Genomic DNA, 25,153 nt, shown 5'->3' on the forward strand with positions numbered 1-25,153 from the left:
AGTACAGTTTGTGACAGAGACCCTGGCTAATAACAAACCCAGAAGGCAGGTGGCTCAGGATCACAGTTCTAAGGCTCTGAGACTTTAAATTAGAGGCAGGAGGCAGTCCGTCCTGCTTTTACTTGATGTTCTCTGAGAGGCATCTTAATTGACCACAGAGGCCTTTTAGACACAACAGGCAGAGCAGCTAGATTAGATCATGTAATACAAGCTACAATAACTGAAGTGCTGTGTCTAACAAAGATGGGTACTTACAGTGCAATCCAGCTACAGGAGAGTCCCTGGGATGTCAGAAATCAAATCACACAGCATGGTCTTACCCTAAGAGCAAAGGTTGCACATATTTTTTTGCAATTCAGAAGACAGATTTCATCAAGTGCAGCAGGCTTGTGTGGAAACTTTCCTAAAGTTGAGTTACAGACAACATCCTCTGAATTCTTTTCTTCTTAACACTTTTAAGCCTTTTAACACTTTCCTTCCCCCCACCATCGTGGTGGGACAATCGCTCCCCTGGGCTGTCTCATGACCTTGGTCTGTTAGAAGAAAGAGGTGAGAGATACCAATCTCCTCTTCTCAGACTCTTTAGATGTAGACTTTTGTGTATTATTAAGAGCCCTAGAATAAATGTGTTTCTAAGAACTCGACAAAGCACAGTTAGTGGTAGTGCTACCTACCTAGAGAACATTTCCAAGATCATCCTGCAAATAATTCCCAATACTTTTGTGAAGAAAAATGCTGTTCCTGTGTATATAGTTTTAGGCAACAATGTTGCTTATATGTTATATACATGTTATATGCATACATATGTATATTTCATAGTGAGTCAATTTCTCATACTAAGAAATTTATTTAAAACTAAAAATGACTATCCATTTTTCTCTGTGTTTTCATTTTTGCTGCATTATTACAAACAGTCTTCTTTTACATTTTTTACAAAGTGTTGGCATAAACCGAAGGTCTCATTTGTTTGGGTTCTTTGAAGCCAATACATAGACCTTGGAAAATAATGGCACAATTTTGAAATGTTTTCTATCAGACAGAACCAGAGAGCAGTAGTGTTCTTGTTTGAAAAGATGTCTGGGGACCCTGGTGTGTGTGGCAATCACTTGTCAATTCCAGGAGTCTCCTGCCTTCACCTCTGTTTCTGGAACCCCATATCAATTTCTTTCTCAGAGTCCTAGAAAGTATACATAAGAAAGACTGACTCACTGGAACATAGCTCTGAATCTTAAGATGAAAAGATGTCTCTACCCAGGAGCTGTGAACTCAGGTCCTCATGCTGAATCTGCTACTTGCCCGGGCAGCCTTGCCTTTGCCTCTAGACTTTGACCTTAGCAAGTAAGACACAAACTTGAGAAATGCAGAACAGACCCATTACTAACAGAAATGGGTTGCTAAAGAGTTTCTTGAAGGAACTCTCATTTGCATATCTTTTTTGTTTGTTCCTAAAACATGATACAGGTTCTGAGATTTACTGTAATGACCTGACATTATGTGTCATGAGACATGAGACTCAGTTCATATTGCAAGCCTAACACTGTGACAGCTTACAGCTAGAACTACAGCTCTGAAACAATTTCTAGATGATCTGAGCTCAAAAGATATACTTCGCATATAAGAACTGTCTCAAGTCCCAGAATCCCTTTCACTTGACTCTTGGAGCCTGTAAATTACATTTAAAAGTCCTTTCTCTCTGTGCCTAATTATCTTAGGGCATTAGTTTGGACTCATTCAGACATTGAAGTCATAGGTTCAGCTAAATTCATCCATGCATTGAATAACCGTGGAGTAGTGGCCACTTGTCTGTGTGCCCAGCACCTTCAGGAAATGGCTTGAGTAAGTACTCTTAGGGAAAAGGCTTTGTTAAAAAACAAAACTGCCTGTTCAGTCTGGGACACGACCTCCTGCTTATTTGCCTGTGTTGTGTTCTTACCAGGTCCATTGACACTTGTTCCCATGAATTCACCAGTCTAAAGCAAAGAGAGAATCTCAAACTTCAGTATTCAAGGTTCCCGAGGGCACATGCATGTACATATCACCAGTGTGATTTTTTTTGAACTCTTGAAAGTGTATACAGGATGTTTTTAGGAATGATTTATGTTTTGTTCAGAAGTAAAACTGTGATTAAAGCATGGTCGTCATGAGTCTGAGAAACCATGTGTGTGCCTGTGTGTCTGTGTATCTGTGTGTATCTGTATGTATATTTATCTGTGTCTGTATCTGTGTACACATCTGTGTCTGTCTATGTATATATGTGTATCTGTGTGTGTATCTGTATAGGTATGTGCATCTGTATGTATGCATCTGCAAGTGTCTGTATGAATATTTGTGTATCTGCGTGTATGAATGTATGTATCTGTGTACATGCCTGTGTGTATCTGTGTATGTTTGTGTATCTGTGTGTATGTCTCTGTGTATATGTGTGTACATATATGTGTATCTGTGTGTGTATCTATGCATATGTGTGTCCATATGTGTGTGCATATCTCTGTGTGTATCTGTATGTATCTGTGTGTGTGTGTGTGTACCTGTGCTTGTGTATTTGTTTTCGTTCCATTTATAAACACTAACTTTGAGAAGATTATGATTCAAAATTAGATTTTTTCTGGCTCTTTATGTAGGCCCATTTCTGAATATGTGTATTATATATTGTTTTGTCTTTTAGAGGATGGTAATTAAAACATACCATAAAAAAGACCTGATATCTTAGTTGGACTAACACAGTTCACTATAGTTCTAGTTTTGTGGATCATAAAGACCCAAGGTCATAATCTTCATTTGCACATTCGTCAGTTTGATAGTTATTCTCATGCAATAGAGTTACAATATTTATTTATCTTCCCACTCCAGTAGTCTAACATGAAAGATAGTGGTGTATCGATCATCTTGCTGTGATGTCTTGTGAACTGAAGTTCCCAGAAAGCCATGCTTGTGCTAACATTTCTACCAGGCTTATTGGAACATTGATTGTAGAAAGTTGGAATGTTGCAGATTCAGAACCAAATTGTCATGGGCTATCTTTACTTAGTCTGCTTCATAGCCAGTCACTGCCATATCTGTTACCTACCATCCTTGTTACTATCATGTGAAACCTAAGGGGGTAGGGGGTATTAACAGACCACTAACTTTAAGCAATTCAAAAGATAGAGTGCCATTAGCTAGCATCTGAAACCTATAGCAGGCATTTCCCCACGTTGCTGAAATCTGCCTGTCTGATAATTCCCACTAATGTATCTGAAAAGTACCTTGATTTATGACTCTGTTTCCTTCTGTGATTATAAAAACTCAATAAAGCCATTACTACAATGCTGCATGTTATTTGGGGTAAACTGAGCTCATGGTCCCAGGTCATGGTCTCTTAGATTTGTCTTCAGAATAAATAATCAAAACCTATTAACTATATTGATAAGAAATGCTAACAGATGGATATATGCCTGACTGATTTAATCAAGAATCACCTAAGATTGGAAGAGCTTATGTCAGTACAGACTTCAACTCTTACCCTCTTGGGTGAACTACAATTGGAGCATAGTTGGTATAGTGACACTTATATAATCTGTTTAGGTGCTTCAAGAATATTCATCTTTGAGTGTATGGTTTATGCTAGCTTTAGCATATGCTATACTCAATAAATGCTGTCCAAATATATGTAGTAGTAAGATATAGGGATCAAAATGTTGACTTGTAGTTCATTTAGACTGGTCTAAGCACAAATTTCAATACTTTAACATCTGTATGCCTTCTTTTCCCCCATCTGCAAAACAGAGATTCTAATACCATGTGACCTGAGAATTGACTAATATCCTAACAGTTAGGAATCACCATTTAATATCTCAGAGTCTAGGGAGAAATGGCGAAATGGTCCAGCAGGGTGGTGTGCTGCCTCCAGAGAGACTCTTTAACTGCATGCTTCAATTCTGAAGTTCTCAGCAGTATGAACTTATGAATGTTTGTTAGCTTCTTGAAACTTGGTGACTTAATTTGGAGCACACATACTATCCTATAGTTTTATAGGTGCAGAAATTAGAAATGAGGCACAGCATACAAAGCCAGGCTGTTACTGTGGCTGCCACAAAGCCGCCTGTATTCTTGTGTTTGAAGGTCCTTTTTCCAGTCTGTAAAACCTGCTTGCTTTTTCAGAGGACAAGTTATCGTTGTTGGTTCTCTTCTTACACTATGCAGGATCCAGGGCTAGAACTCAGGTCATCAGGCTTGATGGCGATCATCTTTACCAACTGAGTCATCTCAGAAGCCCTCGGTTTCTTTAAATTATTTAAATCTGTTAAGTCCTTTCTGCCATAGAAAATCTCATAGTCACAATTTTGGAGAATTGAGCTGTGGTGTCCCCAGGACTGAGAAACTCTCTTCCATCTACCTCATTGGCCTTCTCCTTCTCAGCTGTAAAACACAGTGCTGGCTGGAGAGAAGGCTTGGCAGTTAAGACCACATGCTGCTCTGTCAGAGGCCTGGAGCTGCATTTCAAACCCCTTTGACACATAATTGTAACTCCAGCTCCAGGGCATCTGATTCCTTCTGATCCCTCTGGGTACCTGTGCCTATACCTACATAAATACACACACACAGAGGTGGGGGGGGCAGAGACAGAGAGAGTGAATTTCAATTTCTTTAATTAATCATAAAACATGGTGGTGAAATGTAAACTGTTTTACAATTCAGATAAGAAATCAATAAACCAACTTATGTTATACAATTAGTTTTGAGCCTAGGCACACAGAGGAGGCATTTTAAATGTTGGTCATTGTTATTGCACTAAGTCCAGAAACCTAAGAGGCCCTTCCTGCTACAGGACCCAGGGCCATTCATGCCTCTGCTTCTCCAAGATGATTCAGGGTTCCTGAACAAACCAGATCGAAGAGAAGGCCATATTCCCAGCAGCTATTCTGCAGCTCCCAGATTCTTGGCAGTTACCGCCTGAGAGCCATGGTTCTCTCAGTGAACAGATTTTTTGAAGTACTCCCTCAATTTCAGATTAAATTGTCCTCAGTGGAAGGACTATAACTGAAGGCCTTATAACTCAGAGGAACAAATTCAGAGGCAAAAATAAGGGCTGCTTCTGTTTCTTCTCTTCCCCTTCCATGATCCTGTCAGGAACTCAACCCTCATTCAGAAGAAAGGACCCTGGTGTGCAAAATGGCCCTGTTTACTGCTGCAGATCTTGTGCACGACTCTTGGCTGCACATGCCCTCGGCCTGTTTCTGCTCTTGGTGACCTATTTAATTTTGGCATCTAAATGTAGTAACCCTCTGTGCCTAGCAATTGTTTCACTGGGTTGAAATCACTAGTGTCTCCTCAACTGTCTTCTAATTTGTCCATATTTAAATAGGCAAAAAAATAGTGTAATAGTAATTAGTATGATATTTAACTACAGTATACTATTACATAGTTTGTTGACATGGTAAGATAGATTGAAAATTTGTTAGACACAGAATGGTGTCTCATGCCTGTAACTGCAGCATTTCAAGAACTAAGGGAGGAAGACTGAGACCCAGACAAGCCTGGGATAAAGAGTCAGACTGTCTCAAAACAAACAATAATATTATGAAGTGAATGTTTGTTCATATTCTAAATTTTAAATGTGTTGAAAAATGTTTAAGCATGTGTGCTAGTCTCTGTGTGTGTCTCTGTGTGTGTCTGTGTATCTGTGTGTGTTCTGTGTCTGTGTGTCTATGTGTGTCTTGTGTATATCTATATGTCTAGGTGTGTCTGTGTGTTTGTGCATCTCTATGTGTGTGTCTGTGTGTATTTGTCTGTGTGTGTGTCTGTATGTATGTTCTGTTTCTGTGTGTCTATGTGTGTCTGTGTGTCTGTGTGTTTGTGTGGCTCTCTGTATGTGTCTGTGCCTATGTGTGTCTCTATGCGTATATGTCTATGTGTGTGTGTCCGTGTGTGCATGTGACTCTGTGTGTGTATGTGTCTATGTCTGTGCATTTGTTTATTGGTTGTATGTATGTGTATGTGTGTGAATGTGTATCTGGAGGTAGGGATGGTTCAGATGACAACTTTGTATGGTTGGAGCTCTCTTTCAACCTTTGCTGAGTTTCTGGAATGATGTTAGATTGCTAGTCTTGCCTTGCAAGCACCATACATGCTGAGCCACTCCCTAGCACCTTAAATGTGTGCCTAAAAAAAAAACAAAATAGGATCCCAGGATGCAGGCGTGTGTCTTTCATCCCAGCACTCACAAGGGAGAGGTAAGTGGATCTCTGTGAGTTCCATTCCAGCTTGGACTACATAGTGAGTTCCAGGGCACATGTAATAACATGGTGAGATTTTGTCTCAAAAAACAGAGGAAATGGTCCATCTAGTAGACAGAGGTGCTTGCCAATCCTGGGACACAATGGTAGAAGGAGAGAGCAAGCTCCTAAAAGTCACCCTCTGACCTCCACATGCACATTTCCCTCTCCCTCTTCCTCTCCCTTTCCCTCTGCCTGCCCCCCATGCACATGCACATACACACTAAATAAATAAAATATAACTCTAAGAAACAACCCCTTCTACACTGTTGGATTTGTAAAACTTATGCTTTCAAAATAATTGTTATGAAACAAGTAGATTTTAAGAAACATGTAGCTAAATCAGTAGGAAATGAGGAAGGGGATTTAAAAATCCAGTAGGCACATCTTCATATCCCTAGAAGGAAGCTGTGTTATTTCTTCATTACTGGTTCACTATCTATCGCTACACCATGATAGGCTAACATATCTTCCCCTGTCTGCCTTATGCCTCAGCTTCCATTTTCCTTCCCATTACTCTTCCTTCCCAGCTAGCTCTGTGCACCTCCTCTGAGGGACACCATCCATATACCCTGCCTCCTGGAAAGCACAGAAAACATTTTCTCTTCCTTCTTGAATTACTGAAACCACCACCTACTCCCTTCACACATCTGGGCCAGGAGTAAGGAAGTAATGAAGGAAATGGCTTCCTCAATTTCCTGAGGAAACTTTAGAGAGTGTAGGAGTTTTCTACTCCCACAACATGATCCCCAAACAAGTGACCACCCTTCTATGTGTGTGACACAAGGTCCCAGGTGAAGGTGGGCAGCTGTGAGAAGATCCAGCAGGCTTCTGCATGGGACTCACAGGGGCTCAACTCTGTCAGGTCCCTCTTGTTACTTCTCTTCCCCCTCTGCTTGCCTGATCTTTCTCTAGGTGAAAAGTGTTAAGTTTTGGGAGGATTTGGCTCATATTCCCCCAACACACATACACACAACACACACACAGAGAGAGAGAGAGAGAGAGAGAGAGAGAGAGAGAGAGAGAGAGAGATACAGAGAAAGACAGAGACAGAGAGATGGAGGGAGACAGACAGAGAGACAGAGAGGAGGGTATGAATGAGGGAAAAAGGAAAGGAATAAAAATAAATGCAAATAAAAATAAATAAAAGAACAAGCAGAAAGGAAAGAAGATTAGACAGTTAGAAATGGAAGAAGATGAAGGGAGAGAGACTGAGGAGAGGAGACTAGTACTCAGAGGTCTTTTTCCTTCGCTAGAATGCTCTCTGTACATAGCCCACAAACACCATCCTATCCACCCACCTCTGGAGTCCGCTGACACATACTTTAGGCTTTACTTCAGTGTACAGCCAATGCCCGACCCTTGAGCCACTAGCTTTGAGAAAACAGAGGTATCTCCCTGAGTCTTACTTTATACAACTCGATTTTGAATCTGAAGAAGCTTGATGTGTCTGTAGTCAGACATATAGTTTCAAACTTTCAATTACCCACAAGGGCAACTGCCAACTCTCCAAACCCTAGTTTTACGTTGGTAAAATGAGGCTAATAATGCCACCAGGCTTGTGTGAGTGTGCTACTACTGTGTACCACTGCTTGGTATATAGTTATCTGTTTTTGAAAAGTGACAACTGTTTTAAGTAATAGTGTAACTACTATCATTATTTCTTCTCTCAGTAGAAGTTTGACATCAGTGTCCTGCTGCAGGAAGCAGATACTCTCCTGCCTCCTTCCTTTGCTCTTGCTCACATTCAGTGCCCCTCAACCTTGATAAAGAATACAACAGGGCCTGGGACCTACCTGAATCAATACATGCTTGCTATGCTTGCATAAAACTCTGTTTGAATCCCCCGGACCACAGGGACCAGACATAGTGATCCATGTCTGTCATCCGTAGGGTTGGAAGTGAAAGGATCAAACAAATTCAAGGTCATCTTCAGCTATTTAGGGAGGCTGAGGCCAGCCTGGGCTACAAGAGCCTCTGTCTTATACAAAAAAAAAGAACAAAACAAGTAAAGGCCACAGGCTTCCCTGGGCTGCATGACAAATATAGCTCTGTGCTACTCATTTATTTATTCATCTTTTACCCAGCCTCCTGCAGGAATCATTCTCCCAGAAGTCCAGATAAAAAGTAGCCCAGAGTAACCCTAGGTTTATAATTAATACACACACACACACACACATTTCTTTAGCATTTTAGAATTGATATTTCCGAGTTTTATAGGATGAAAGCTGAGCTCAGAGTCTGTTGACTTAGATCTGTAATCCCAACTCTCAGAAGACAAAGATGGGAGAACAATAAACTTGAGGTTAGCCTGAGCTACATAGCATAGCCTTGAGCTAAAATAAATACGTAAATATTTCAAAATACTTAGCAACCTCATGGGAAGGACAAGGAAACCTCTATCATTAGGTTCATCCAGCAGGACAAAACTGCCCGATTCCTGTGACATCTTCACTCATGAAGAAACATAGACACAGACTACAAGCATTGTCCAAGGCACATGTCCCCTGGAAAGGATCTAAGGTCCCAGTGTCAAACTCAAAGCAGAGGGTCAGAGGACTTTTCCCTCACAGTCATTGCCCCTTAGGGAGCCTTGAATTCCCTTCTTATTAACCTTACCCATGTGTCTTAGGTCCTTCAGAGACAGTCTGGAAACTGAACTTCACGTGGAGGAGTCTGAGTTTTATCATTCTTCCAAAAGCTTCTTTTGACTTGTGCCAGCCCTATTCCACAGCCTGTACAAGGAAGGAAACAGGCATCCTTTCCAACAAAAGCTCTCCTGAAACATCTTGAACAGCCTTAGCTTTCTGAACTCAAAAGATAGATGATAGATAGATAGATAGATAGATAGATAGATAGATAGATAGATAGATAGATAGATCACAGTTAATTCTAAAATAAAAATGGCCTTCTTGCTTTTAAATCACATTTTATAGTTTGTAAAGCCTACCTTCTTAGGTACCTTTGTCAATATATGTATATGTTTAGGCATAGTTACATTCCCCAAAGGAATTAATTATCTTCTTCATTGGCTCAAAGTATATTTTACAAACTCTTATGACATACAAAAATAAATTGCAAAGTAACGTAAGATTGCTACTCTAGTGTACAAATAAGTCCATAATCAAAGTCAACTAGCATTAGATTTCTCATTCAACCTGTCACCAGGGTTTTTAAGGTGAAAGCTCAGACTCCAGCAGCCCCAGTAGGATAAGCTCAGTCACTGTTCCCAACTGGCCAATTAGACAGTCTAGTAATAGTGAAAATCAGAGTCCTATTCAGTATGGCTACATTGGGAAGAGGCTCAAGTGACTCCAAGCCTATCTTTTCACCCTGTCTATCTTATCAAAAGAAAAGGAAATCACAAGGACAGAACCTGATCAAGGTGTGGTCCCACCCACCCTTCACCCATCATTGTCTCTGTCCTCATCTGTATCACAAAGTGGTCCAATGAACTGCTAAGCTGTTATCTATTATTGGATGAAGGTATATTCTTGCTCTTATGAATAATTATCCTCATATGGAGGTCTGGGTTTTGCAACATGAAGTCTAGCCTTTCTTGAAATTCAAAGTGACTCAAGTAGAGGTCTAAGACAGTGGCTTATCTCTGTGCTTTCACCTAAGCACAGACAGACAATGAGGGCAGTGGCATGTGGCTTTCATTTTGCTTCTAGTATCTTATGGGCCCAAGTTTTTTCACAAATGTAGTTTCCTAATGTCTGTTTCAAACTTTGCTGTGTATGCAAACCATCTGGGGTACTTCTTAAAGGCCCAAGTGTTCACTATGACTCCACATTCAGTAGACAAGGAATTGGTACTCTGGATAAGGTCTCTGGACTTGGTTTATTGGCAGCAGAGCTGAAAATTGCTACATTTGATACTTCAGATAGAACAGATTTCTAGGAACCGACCTGGCTTTTTATTACACTAAAGGGGTATATCTTTCCCTCCTAAGTAGATAAGTATATAGATAAATAGATAGGTAGGTAGATAGAGAGATAAATTGTAGATGAGTAGATAACAGAAAGAAGATAGATGATAGAAAAAATAACAGATTGCAAATAAACAATTGATGGATGAATGAGAGGTGATAGATGATAGATGATAGGTAGATAGATAGATAGATAGATAGATAGATAGATTGATAGATGATAGACAGATCCATCAAGCAAACACTTATATTAACCACAGTATTTTCCTACTCCCACAAGCTCATGTAGATAAACGCCTAGAGAGGAAAAGCAAACGCAATTACAGTTAGACTAAAAAAAAAATGTTCTGAATACTTTTTTATATTGGCAAAGGTTAGGACTTGATTGTAAATCTGAGAAGGTCAAATGAGAAATGAAAGCATCTTAATTAAAGTGGCAACAGGTGTTTATATTGCACCAATAAACCAGTTAAAGGAGGAAAGGAGCTAGAGGTGGGATTCCTGGTTGTTATTAATTCCTGGATTGCAATAAGGCATGATTGCCGACCCCAGCATTCTTTTTCACCCACCTGGAGCCAAAGGGAAGGAAATAAACTGTTAGACTAGTGCCACCGTATTAAACACTCAATCTGCAAGCACTTGCTAAAGGGAGCAAAAACAGAGACGAGCCAGACAGCTCTACAAACACTGCAGACTTGCGCAGCTTCAAACTGTGAATGTGAATTCGTGTGTGTTCTGGCATGCTTACATGTGTCTGGAGTTACAGAAACCTGGACGCCTGGAATTGCTTTACTCTCCATGATTATTTCCAGTATAACAATACTTTCAAACAGGACGTAGCCATTAAGAAATGACACACAAAGCCATGTCCCAGCAAATTTGAGACTCTTTTCTGTTAAGTCACATACTCATATTACCTTTGTTTCAGCTTACCAATTTCAGGAAATCTTGATCCACACTGTGCAGAAATGGATAGTATGATGTACTGGCAGTTGGACCCCATGTAAGTCTAGGAAATTAAAAATTATAAAACAAAATATAAATGGAGTTGATGTGCCCTGACGAAAGCTTCCTCACTGTTTAACTTTACCTGCCTGAGGCTTATTCACTTACAACTCAGGAGCCATAATGTCCCCCTTTTTCCTCTCAAGGTTGTGATTTTTAGAAAATTAGGCAAATTATATATCATATGTAATGAAGTAAATATTTATTGTGGATAGTGTTGAATTAAAAAGATGTCACACACAATTAAATAGTTTGAGGGTGTGGCATTTCAGTATAAACTTATCCCCACTATGCTAAAATATAATTCCTATTTCTTCTAACATTTTGCATCTACATGTATTATTTTTATACTTCTTTCAATTAAATTTGTCCTTTGACAGACTCATATATGTATAGAATGCATTGATTACTCTCACCCACTAAGCTCTTACTCTCCCTCCAACTCCTGTTATCCATCTCCTTCCTATAAGGCCCTTTACTACGTGTGTGTCTTTTTGTTTTGTGACCTACTGATTTTAATCAAGGCCATCTGTGTGACCATGTGTTGGAACTGGCCATTGGGACATGGTAGCCTCACTGTTGGGTACACAACTAAAGGCAATGACTGTCATTCCCGAAGAAATCCATCAGTTGTCAATAGTTCAGCAGGTGAAAATGTATGGCCCCCATGAGCCTTTCTCTGATTATCTGTTGACAGTCAGAGTCATTTAAGGCATCCAGGATTGCTGTGAGACCATGTGTATACATGATCTATGTCTTACCTAGAAAATAGCATTTTGCATTCCTTCTCCTCCTATAGCCTCTAAAGATTTATTCTCTTTTTCTTACTGAGTCACAAGTTATTTGATGCTTCATTTCAAACCTCCCCATGAATACAGAAGAATTGGGGCCTTTCTTATCATATTAATGTTCCTTTATCTTAAAAAGTAATTAGCATAGATTAATTTAATAAAACAGTAGGTTTCATTTTGACCTATCATGCCTGTATGTAATACATTGACAATGTTTAACCCTCTAGGGTCCAATCCTGTCCCACCAACTCCATCATTTCCCTTTTTTATTTTCATATCTTTAAAAACAAAACTCTAAATTCCAAATTTGAGAGAAAAGTTCACATCTGCAGAAATTGTCCTTCCAAGTCTGGCTTCTTTTGCTTAACCTAGCAATCTCCACTTCATCTATTCTGCAAATGATCTAATGTAATCTTTCTTATAGATAAATAATACTCTACCATTTATGTAGATTACATTTTCTTTATCTGTTGATAGGCACTGTCTTAAATAGGGTTTCCACTGCTGCCGTGAAACACCATAACCAAAAAGAAAGTTGAGAGGAAAAGTTTTATCTTGCTTACACTTCCACACCACAGTTCATCACCAAAGGAAGTTCGATGCAAAAGTAGCTTTTATTCACCTGAAATAATTGTCAACTCTGAGGCTTACTGCCTTCCTCTGCTAACCTAGGCTTAATCTAGGAAACTTCTAGCCTGTGTACAATCTTATCTGAGCCTAGAATGTTTTCAACCTCTGTGACTTACTGCTGAATATCCTCACCTTTTCTAGTCTTTTTCTGAACTCTGGCTGGCTGATTCAAATCAGCTGTTCTTGCTCAAACTCCTCTCCAAGCTGACTGACTCAATCTGGTTTTTCTCAGTTTCTTACTGAATTGTTCTGTTCAGCCTCATACTAACTTTGATAATATGTTCTAATCTTCTGGCTCCTTCTCATTTTCTAACTTGTTCTGTCTTTATCTGTGTTTAGCTTGTTCTGTCTCTGCAATCTGTCTATGTACAATTTCCTAGTAAAACTGCCTCCTTCCTCTCTCCCTTTCCATTGCTCCCTCTTATAGAGAGTTTGCTCTCTTACCTCTTTTCTCCTGAGAGTTAGGCATACCCTATTGTGTCAAATTGGTCACTGATTCATCACTTTGTCTGCCACTCAATTAGATATCTCTTCCAAACATGGGTGCTTCCTTTTACAAACTGACTTTAGCTTCATTATTTGGGATTAAAGATGTGTACTAAGGGTGTGTGTGTATTCCATCCCGAGGGATTAATGGTATGTGCTAAGCCTGAGCCACACCACAACTGGGAACAGGTTTTTCCAGTAAACAACACACTCTCAGGTCCACAGTGCAATCAAATATCCAGCAATATTTCCTCCTTTTTGTCTAAGCTAAAAATTGTACACAGTTTAACTATTGTATCAGAAACAGTCAATCTCACAATGTCCTTATGGAGATCCATTGATAGGATGCTCCTTTATAACTGCAGTCTTGGTCATGTCTTCAGCAAATGCTCATTTCAGCATCAAGGTTTTCCAATATGCCATTCAGATGAATGATCTGTCCTTCTTCAGCTAGTTTGTTTCTCTTACTCAAATCTGATCTTCATCAATTTTGATGGAACCCATAGTCTTTCGTAGGCTAAACCTCTTCTCCCAACTTTACACATTTCCCTGAGATCCACTCTGATATTAAAACATCTCGAAAGTATACAGGTTGATCTAATTCAGAAGATTTTTTCTATTGTCCAGTGTCTTTCAGATAATCTTATTCCCCCTTTCCATTTATCTAGGTGCAATTACATCTTTCTGAATCCATACATAGGCTAGACATTTAGGCAATCACATCCCATGCCTGGGACAGGAACTCAAGCAGGAAAAATAAAAACTGTAGGCAGGAACTGATGCAAAGACTACAGAGGGGTGCTGCTTACTGACTGGCTTGCTTCCCATGGTTTGCTCTGCCCAAGGATGGCACAACCCACAGTGGGCTGGATCTGCCCACATCCATCAATCACTAATAAAGAAAAATGTCCTACAGCCAGATCTTATGAAAACATTTTTTCAATTGCGGTTCCTTCCCTTCAGATAACTCTAGCTTATGCCAAGTTGACATAAAACTAGCCAGCATAGCACCAGGGTGGTGCTTCCATTTAGTAACTATGTGCATGCAAATCTTGTTCTAAGACACTGAAGAGTGCAGCTAACTAAACCCTTTCTGTAACCACAAGCTCCCACACTCACTCTCTCACAACTCAATCCTTCCTCCACTTAACCTGGCAAGAGTAGTGTTGCCAAAATATAAACTCCTGTGCGTGAATTCTCTGTGTAAACCTTAAGTGGTACCCTGGCTCTCTCCTGTAGGAAGAAAGACACTATGTGGTGTAGACATCAGACTTTCCAAATTTGATGTTGCTTCATTTCTCCACATCTCCACTCACACTCGTACCCAGAGATACTGGTTAATTCCCAGTTCCCAATGGGCCTTACCATCTTGAGATCTATGTACTTTCCCATGACCCTTTCTAACTATGAATACTTTCCCTGCACTCTTCCAACTAAGAAAAAGTACTGTTTATTCTTTATCTTCTGTGCCAGGTCTGTCCTTTTTTTGATGTCCTTCTCAGATCTCATAAGTAAGCTACTACTTCTAGTAGTGCATGTTCTCACTTGGTACATATTACACTAAGCTATGAATACTTACTAGAAAAACTTGTTTCCCATTTCTAAACTGAGATCCTAAAAAGCACAGAGCTCCATAAGGTCAGAGGTCATGTCTTTTTAATCTTTTGATCTTAGAAGACTATCAAAGTGTCTGACAACTTACAGCATATATATATGAATGAAGGGAGGGGTTTATTTGGACTCGTGGTTTGCAGGGGAAGTTGGCCATCATGGTTGGAAGACATGATGGCAGGCGTGTAAGATGGCTGCTCACACTGTGTATGCAGTCAGGAAGTAGAGGCATATGAATGCCAGCTCCCACTTTATAAGAAATTTTTTAAAAAGCAGGTGAGGGTTTATGAGTCAAAATAATAGGCCCTCCATATAATTCAGGGGATTGAGCTTTAGTCTGAGGAGTAGCAGCAGGAGCCACCACTCACCCACTTCTCATACTATCAACACTTACATGAGAGTCTAAGTTTGAGTGTCCTATCTACAAGAAGGAAAGACACCAATTAAATAAATGAGATGTGTAGGTGAGCAGCACACCTGTGACAAGTAATGGTACTGTCCCTTCCCCTCTGCCATATGACTTTGGACAACTATTGTTTTACGAAAATTCATGAAAAACTAGAGATCCTTGCCAAGTTCCATTGCTTAACAAGTAAAACTGCACACCTTTGGAAGCTCTCAGCACGTCCTCGGTCAATGGCCCTCTGTCTCTAAGGTTACAAAATATGATGGAGCATCAAAATGTCATCTCCACTGATGAGCTAGACTGGAAGCCACAGAGCCTATGATAGTGGTACTCACCTATCTGATTCTTGAATGCACTTCAAGAGCTCTGTCCTCATCGAGAGAAGCTGGGGAGATGGTCCCACCAGTAAAGTGCTTACTACCTGAAGACCTGAATTGAGAACCCCTCTACTAATGCAAAATAGCTGGCATGGTGGAGGCACCTGTAATGCCAGCATCCATAAGGCAGAGACAGGAGCCTCTGGAGCTAACTGGCCACCATTCTAAACCCATCAGCCAGCACCTGGCTCAGTGAGGGAACCAGTCTCCAGGTATAATGTAGAGAAGATACACATGTTAGTGTACATGCCTGCACTCACACCTACACAAACAAGCACATGCGTGTATATGCATGCACATACACACACACACACACACACACACACACACACACACACACACACACACTGAATCAGTTTGAGAAGGAAGCTAGTTAACACGTCACTCCTTCCTTCACCATAATGACTGTAGAGAGTGAAGATTGTCGTTTTTTTTCTGGCAGTACAACTTCCCAGGGATTTTGAAGATAATATGAAGTGACCATTTTTCTTTTAGTCTGATATCGTTTTAACAGCAATAAATTTTCCTTCACAGGCTATACATTTTACTGCAACTTGAAAATTAATAATTATTGTGTAGCTTGTGGTACTTTTGTGAGTGGATTAATAGCAACAGACGTCCCGGCAAGCACACACCAAAAGAGCTGACGCTTAGAGAATTTGCAACTTTTTCAGCTTGTACTTCATGAGACATGATTTTTCTTAAAAGTTTATAGTCCTGGATTTTGTTTCTATTTATTTATTTATTTATTATTTTATTTATTTATTTATTTATTTATTTGTTATGAGTGCTTTTCTGCATGCACATCAGCATGCCAGAAGAGGGCAACTGATGCCCTATTGATGGTCATGAGCTATCACACAGTTGCTGAGAATTGAAGGGAATTGAACTCAGGACTTCTGGAAGAGCAGTCAGTGCTCTTACTGCTGAGCCATCTAACCAATCTTAGTCCTGAATTATAATAAACATAAATCTGTTTTCTCATTTTTCAAATAATAAACCTCTGAAATGAGTAGAGTTTGAATTTCATTTTTCTGTGTCATATTGTGGAAGTCTATTTTATGGAAAGAAAATTTAGCTTTATTTTTCCACCTCTCTCTACTTCTTTGCATTCACTGTTCATTTCTCCAATAAACACCAATGGCGAAGAATCTTAAATGAATGAGGCTACTATCCTCAACTACCTTCAGAAATGCACCATTAGAATGGAAATGAGACATTTTTGTATGTGTGCATGGTCCAGGCAGTCAGCACAACAAACCTCAGATGTTAACCTTGGGATATTCTCATTGAGTCCCCAGGCTGAGTTCCGTCATGTTTATTCTGAGTTCTTTCCATCCTGCCTTAGCACATAGACAGACACAAGAAGTCACCATGGATGTCTTCCCTAATTCCCTTACTGCTTCCATTCTATTTCTGAACCCTTAAAATAAAATCTGGGAGCTCTATCCAGATGTCAGGTGTTATCTACCCACTTCCTCTGCAGGGAAAGGAGATGAAGACGGAGATGCAAATCAGAGAGGAAGAAGAAAGATTCTTCTCCAGATCACAATATGTCAACTATGACTGCTTTCATGTTCATGTATCTCTTTATCATAGAGAAAGCTCTGACTCACCACCTATGTTTTCTCCAGGGCCCAGTACACTTCCTGGAGGTACTGGACAAAGGTCTGTGGAACATATACACATCATCAAGAAGAAGACGACTCTGTACATACTACAGAGGTTCAGAATTGAGACCATCATAGAGTTGTGGGAGATGTCAGAGTAAGACGCAGGTAGACTTAGACCTGGGAGTGGCTACAACTTAGAGAAACATGGTCAAAACCCTTTCAGAAAGTGCAGGCCCCATCCAAAGAGAAACAAAAGATCCATGCAGGCATGTTCTCACTATGCCTGAGACTCAAAATAGAAGGCATGATGCTATACATACACATGTATGTTATAGCTTCTAATAGTTTAATTAAAGCCAGGCATGGTAGTATATACCCGAGATCCCAGCTACTCAGGAAGCTGACACACTGTGGAAACCACCCTGGGAAGTTAACCAAGACTCTATTTCAAAACAACATACAATGCCTGAGGCCATAGCTCAGTGGTGGAGTACTTGCCTAGCTTATGGATGACTCTGAGTTTGTTTTTGTGTAACCAGATATAATAGAAATCCAACTCATTAACTCATAACCTCACTATTTATCCTAAAACTATCCCTGTTAATAAGTGACATTTCTATTTTCTTTCTCAAGCCCAATTTTTATTCTCTGTTTTAGTTGTTTGTATTTTAATAGCATTTTAAAAATGGGCTTGTAGGGGGATGATGGCACGGTTGAAGAAAGAGATGAGAACTCAATTGCCTATATGAAGTAATTATGTCCAGGAAGGTTTTGCAAGTTACACTTAACTTAGGAATTGACAATAGAAAATCACCTGCTTCTAAACTTAGGTTGTGAGTACACATGGGACAAGCAGCAGGAGAGGGCCCAGAGCTCTGAGGTTCTACACCCTTCACAAAGTCATTGAGTCCATGTCTGATGTGCTAGAGTCAAGATATCTGCTTTCTAACCTAAATAGCTATTCGCAGAATTATAATCAATACTCTATGTTTTGGTTTTCACCCTTCTTAATGCTGTGACCGTTTAATATACTTCCTCATGTTGTGGTAACCCCCAACCACAATATTATTTTTGTTGTTACTCCGTAACTGTAATTTTGCTATGGTTATAAATCATAATGTAATATAAGATATGCAGGCTATCTGACATGTGATCCCTATGAAAAGGTTGTTAAAATCCCCAAAGGGGGCATGGACTCACAGGTTAAGAATCACTGCTCTATATGAAGTAAAACACTGAACTAAATAGATAGTTGTTTCAATTACTTATCCATTACTATGATAATATAGCACAACCAAGTACACTTATAAAGCATTTATTAGGGCTCATTGTTCCAGAGAGTGAGAATCCATGCTCACGAGACAGAGAGAATGGTAGCAGGAAGGAGGACATAGCACCAGGGCAGGAGCTGAGAGCTTACATCTGATGCACAAGTAGGAGGCAGAGAAAGAGAAAGCTAACTGGGAATGCCAGGGGCTTTAAACCTCAAAACCCACCTACAGTGGCATGATATGCCTTCTCCAACAGGGTCACACCTCCTAATTCTTCCTAAAATATTATGCCGGCTCATTCAAATATGAGCCTATGAGATCATTTTCATTCAGACCACCACAATGGTTGTGTTTAGCTATAGTATTTGATCATATAATGCTTATTGTGTTTTCTGTCAGTGAAAGCACCAGCACATACTTAACTATTATGATCGGTGAAAATGTCAATCAGGCTGGGTCAGAAGAGCCAAGGCAACACTGAGGCTGAGACAAGTTTATTCCAAGCAATCAGACTTTTTATACACTTATCAAAACAGAATATAGCAAGGGTTCCCAGAACACAATGACTGTTGCAAGCAAGACAGAGTACACAAGATTAATGTCTAAGTCTAATTGCTCAACCAAGCTTCTGTATGCTTTGCTGACTTAAAGGGACACAGAGAAACACAAGTGGCCTAAATACTGCCTCAAGGAGTGCCTTGGTTTCCTGGGAACTGAAAGGCGCACAGTACCCCAGGAGTCAAGGACTCTAATCTAAAAAGCTTATAGTGTATGCTTCTCAAGGCAGCTAGACCAGGCCAACTTAGACCAGGCCAACTCTGGGACTCATTGCATGTTAGAAAATAAAAACATTTATATCCCATTCAACAACTATATGGCATATGAGATGTGAATAATATGTACAGTAATATGTATAGTAGTCTAAATGAATGATATGATTCATGTATAAAGGTATAAAAGTATAAAGGTTATACTTTTGTGAATGCTTTATATGTGTTAGGGGATCCATATGGAGGCCTTAAGTTGTCACCAAGTGTCTTCCTTGGCTGTTCTCCACTGTATTTATTGAAGCAGGACCTCTTATTAGATCTGGAATAATCCAGTGGGGCTCATCTGTCCAGCTATCTTGTTCCAGGAATCTCCTACGTGCATTTCCCAAGTAATGAGAAAAGAGACTGAAACCAATCCCACCCTGCTTTTACTTGGATCTGAGGATCCAAGCCTGGTCATCATACCTAAGAGCCAAGTGCCTTACCTTCTAATCTAAATGATTGTTGTCTATGGTACAAGTACAGTAAATGTGCTTATACAGAAATGACTGTCTGCCTTCTTAGCATGAGAATAACACATGTTGTCACAATTTTGTCCTACAGAATGATTGAAGATAGTGGAAAAAGAGGAAATACCATGGCAGAAAGAAGACAGCTGTTTGCAGAGATGAGTAAGTATGGAACTTTTAAGGAACTCGCTCCAGTGTTCATTGAATATTCATGAGAAGCCCAGAAATAACCATGTAGTCCTCAGGGCATCTGGACTTCTCCATAAAAATCCTCAATTCTTTCCATAAACTATGCATTTGGCCATTTTAACCTCTCATTAGGTGAGGATTAAATTACTCTGTGATTTATTATTATTTGCTTCTACACTCTCTATTTCATGGGTTGTATTTATACACAAGCAGACAGTGCTTGACAGCTCTGCTCAGTGTTGACTTTAATACAGTCCACTAGCACTTGCATCTGCACTCACCTGCCTGCACTACGAGTGGCTGTCTTAGTATACAATTTATAAATCATGTTTTTGAATGTCTCCCCTGGAAAATGACATAATGTGTTGAAATGAGAAAGGAGGATGAAATGGGGATGCTTTGTCATTTGGACCTCCTTTGGGAGGCAGTGTGTCACCAAAACCAGTTTTTAAAAAAACAAAAGATAACAAAAGACGAGAGCAGCTTGGGGCTGACATATGTAAGGACCACAAACACAGATGGCATGTCCTGATGGTTGGCCTATGAAAGTGTGTGATGGTATGTAACTGCTGCTAGTAACGTCTCCCTTATGGACCTGTTTGACTGTTCATAAAAAGAGGGGAAGCATCCTCCTCAAATTACATATCATAAAGAAAAACATTGCAGTTCTCTTGTTCTGTGTGTTTTAATTTTTGATCTTCCTTTCATGAGTAAAGATGACAGTGTTCAAGGGTGACTCATACACTCTTCACCTTGAGAGGAAAAAGTGACAGAAAAGAATTTTATACTGGAAATGGAATGTGATTGGCAGGAAAGGGATCCGGGAAGTAAAAGAAAGGTTTTCTGATCATAAGGTTGGGATTTTACAATTCTTTTCCCACCATCTGGTAGCACCCATGCAATTTTGAACTAACAGAGGAAGGAGAGTTAAAATGGATGTGGGGATTCCCAGACATCTGCCTGCCTTTCCCGCTTACAGCATCACAAGTGTCTGTGAGAGCGTCAGTGGAGGTGTCCTAGCATCTCCTGCCATGTTTGGTGCTGCTTACTTTAGAGTGACTTATTGATTCCCTGGAATTGTGGCTTTTTTATAGGCACAAATCTGGTTATGGTCTTTCAAGATCTTAGTTAGACTAGAGGAATAAATTTCAATAAACTATCATACTGCTGTTAGTGATGTATTGCAGCTTTCAGACTTCCTATATGAAATAAATACTTTGTAGTATTTCCACCAGAAATAAACTAACAAATAAATAAATGATTAAATGTTAGTTTGCTACACTGAATTTTTCTACATGGATCGTAACAGTGTAGTGTATGCCACAAATGTACAAAAGTTTTTAAATTGAAACAAAGTTTTAAAAGGAAAATATCTATTTGCATAATTAAAATGCAAGGGAAAGATATTAAAGAAAAATCATGTATTTCATGGTGGGCAAAGCCTGTCTTAACATCTGAGCAAACTCCATCATGGGCAAATATCTTGCCAGACACAAAAAGGTAATTCATACTATCTCTAAAAAAAGAAAACCTGTCAACTCTTTGAACTTACCTTTGAAATACTGAACATTTATCAACTGGCACTCTGTAGGATTTTCAAAAGTGTGCTTGTGTAATGATTTTAGCAACACTTATCTAAGTTTAAATGTCCAGTTTCTTCCCTAGCTGGTGCAATTCCTACCACATTAGCAATGTTATACATGTCTACTAAATTAAAACTGTAAGATTTAAGGAAAGCTTGACACAAATCTTATGTTCATACACACAGAACAACTCACAGCCAGATGTCTTGACACACATTTGTAATCTTAGCACCAGGGAGGTAGAGGCAGGAGGATCAGGAGCCCAAAATCATCCTTGGCTATATGATGGGTAGGAAAACATGGACTACATGAGACCCTGTGAAGAGTGTCGGTTACAGAGAATTACTCTGAATTTTCTTCAAGTAAATAAGACATAGGAGAACTATCACTCTATTGTAAGTGTCTCTTTTCCTAAGAATGTCACGGGACTATCAAGGTGCTGTGTTAAATAGCTTGGCAAGCTGTACTGATTAATGATCAGAATAAATAAGCGAGCCAAATATGTAGGTATCATTCTTCTCACATAGGCCAAGGACTGTGAAAAGTATCTGGCCTTATAATCAACTGGCTTCACCAGCAATGTTGAGCTCACCACTAACAGTAGCAGGGGAACAATGACCTGCATGCAAAGGGAGGAAATGCTGTTGAGTCCACATGGGCAAAGAATATCTTCTTGACAGTATGTTAAAATAACCAATACTTTAAAAAAAATAACATTTTCCAGGAATCTGTGATGTACAAACAGAGAACAAAAAGGGACTGAGAAGTCATAAGTGTGGTCAATTTTATGTTTTTTCTTGAAATATTTTTTAAGCAAAAGAAAAAAGATGAAGGGGAGGCAGCTTTGTCGTTCTGAGTATTACAGATGTGAAAGAATATTCTCATCTCAGGATTACATAAGCTAAATGTACAACTAAAGATTTATTATTATATTATTATTTATATTATATTATATATTATTATTTATAAATTATTGCAGTAAGGACAAGAGATTAACCTCCTGCACCCGAAGGCACTTGCACTGAAGGCAGCTCCTGGAGAGTTACTGGACATTTTAACTCAGAGGTTGTACAATGTGATTAAGCTATCTGATTGCTAATGATAGCAATTAAGAAGTTAGGCTGTGGGATATATTGTATAAGAGAGGAATAAAGTAAAATATGAAAGAGAAAAGGGGAGAAGGAGGAAAAGGAGGAAGAAGGGGAAGAGGAACAGCACAAGGAACAGCAACAGGAGGAGGAGGAGGAAGAAGAGGAGGAGGAAGAGGAGGAAGAAGGGGAAGAGGAACAGCACAAGGAACAGCAACAGGAGGAGGAAGAGGAGGAGGGGGGGAGGGGGAGGGGGAGAGGAGGGGAGGGAAGGGGAGGGGGAGGCAGAGGGGAAGGGGGAGGGGGAAGGAGAGGGAGAGGGGAAGGGGAAGGAGAAGGAGAAGAAAGAAGAAAGGGGAATGGGTCCTATTGGTTACTTTCCCAGAGGCTGACCTCCAAGAACATTGGAAGGATACTCTGGGGTAGTAAAAACCTGCAAGAGATTGAGAAATTTACATCTCAAAGGAACCCTAGTTAAGGCTAACAATGAAAAGTTGTTTTAAAATTAAATGCTCTGGGGAAAAAAAAGGAAGCTCTGAAGCCTAAAGGCCTGAAGCAACATTTCTCAAGTTAGGCAGAGGAAGGGAAAGTTTCAGGCCCAGTCTGTCTGACACAGACTAGAGAGCTTGCTCTCTCAGGGTGGCTGCAGCAAGGCCTGTAGTCTAGTCAGTGGCAGAAGGATAGCTCTACACTGTCACTGTCAGCTGTCCTCATTTCTCTTATCATTAGATTATCATATAATTACAGCATTTCTCCCTTCCCTTTCCTTCTTTCAAATCCTCCCATTTACCCTACTTGTTCTCTTTCAAGTTCATGGCCTCTTTTTCATTAATTATTGTTACATGCATATATGTTTACTTAATATGTTATATTTAATAGGTTCATATATTATATATACACATACACATATATATTTTTAATATAACCTGCTCAATCTGTGTAATGTTATTTGTATGCATATTTTCAGGGCTGACCATTTGTTATTGGTCAACCAATTGCTTTACTCTTCTCTGGAGTCTCCAAATGGATAAATCTACAAAATGGATAAAATCCCATACCTAAGATCCAGAGAACATTGTTGAAGAAGGGTAGAAAGACTGTAAGGGTCTGAGGCTCAGGGAATGATGTAAGGAGCTACACAATAAGTCTCACCAATGTGATTGCCTAACCCTGAGCTGAACAAGAACAATAGGCATGCCAGCATGGACAGGGAAAGTCCACAAGACTCAAACCCTCAACCAAGAATCACAGACAACTAAGAAACCCCTTCATCTTTTAGGGATCTTTACTCAGGTAAAAATAGGATCCTTAGCAATTTAGAGGAAAGGAATTTCAGGGTAATCCAGTGTGAAGCAGAGCTAGAGTCTATTTTAAAAAGAAAGGGGCTCAGGAATGAATAAGACATGTCCAACAGTGTAGGTGTAAGCATCTCAAAGAACATAGGGGCTCAAGTGGTGACTGTATTTAGAACACTCTCTCATTCTTCTCCTGACTCTTTTATGTGTACAACATACATGTACACTCATGCACACACACACACACATACACACATGCATACACACACTCATTCAATCAATCATCAGGAATAATGAAGAGTTCAAGCACATAGTTTATAGGCTAGATCTTCATTCTAAGTGAAAATTTTAAATGAACAAAGTATTTACTTCTATAAGAATATTCTTAGTAAAATATTTTATAGTGAGCTTTCAAAACATAAATGACAAGCACATGTGGAGTGTATGAAACTTTCTATGTAAAAAGCTAGTGTAATAAAGCGAATATCAAAACTAATAAAGACTAGCTGGCTGATTAGTTGGTTGGTTGGTTGGTTGGTTGGTTGGTTGGTTGGTTGGTTGGCTGGTTGGCTGGTTGGCTGGTTGGTTGGTTGGTTGGTTGGTTGGTTGGTTGGTTGGTTGGTTGGTTTATGGGTTGGTTTGATGAATGAATAGGTAAAAAAAAAGAAGATTAATAAGAACATATGTGTGAGATGAAGACAAAGAGGAATAGAGAAGAAAAAACTTTGAAAGGTGACTTAAAAAGAAAAGAAAACAGGACTTCCAACTGATAACTGTGAATAGATCCATGAGATGGGCAGGAGGCATTTGAGCAGACAGTACAAGAGCATCAAATTTCCTTAAACAGATGTATCTTATGGTTTTTATTATGAAAATTTCAAATACACACAAATATATTGCATCTATCACTGCCTTTGGTTATCTCCCACTATATATTAGTGTGAAACAAGTCTGACAAGTCACTTAAGTGAACTGAATTTTCAAGTTTTAAGGATTATATAGCACTGATGTAAATTTTAAAGAAACACTATTAGTGGCTAATGAAATATAATGAAAAAGGCATGATTCTCCCCAGAAAATAATGCAATGGGAGAATGCACTGTCTGGTTTCTTTTATTATTTATCTAAATTCCATATTTTAATAAAAAATAAACTATTTTCTTTCTTTAATAAGGTTGCCAGAATACTAAATCAAAAAAATGCCATTAAATAAACATTAACCCTAATTTCAACAAGTATTGACAGAGGCAAGAAGGCTGTGCATGTGTTGGACAAACATGAGCTGGACCACAGTTTAAGTAAACCTACAGATAGTGTCATGATCATGTTTAGGCTAACGATTAA

The 25,153-nt window shown here is 39.4% G+C and overlaps 1 protein-coding gene across 12 annotated transcripts in view; it reads left to right on the top strand.

Moving 5' to 3' along the window:
• Dtna (dystrobrevin alpha) overlaps positions 1–25,153 on the top strand; it is a 339,379-nt gene that overhangs the window by 199,419 nt on the left and 114,807 nt on the right. For all 12 annotated transcript variants that reach the window (XM_028774821.1, XM_028774829.1, XM_028774818.1 and 9 more), the window contains one exon: positions 19,749–19,816. In XM_028774821.1, coding sequence (XP_028630654.1) covers positions 19,750–19,816 — 67 coding nt within the window. In that variant the 5' untranslated portion in view covers position 19,749. The remainder of the gene's footprint in view (positions 1–19,748; positions 19,817–25,153) is intronic.

This window comes from Grammomys surdaster, unplaced genomic scaffold, assembly GCF_004785775.1.
Source record: "Grammomys surdaster isolate TR1022 unplaced genomic scaffold, NIH_TR_1.0 243, whole genome shotgun sequence".
In the NCBI taxonomy this organism is placed as follows: domain Eukaryota; kingdom Metazoa; phylum Chordata; class Mammalia; order Rodentia; family Muridae; genus Grammomys; species Grammomys surdaster.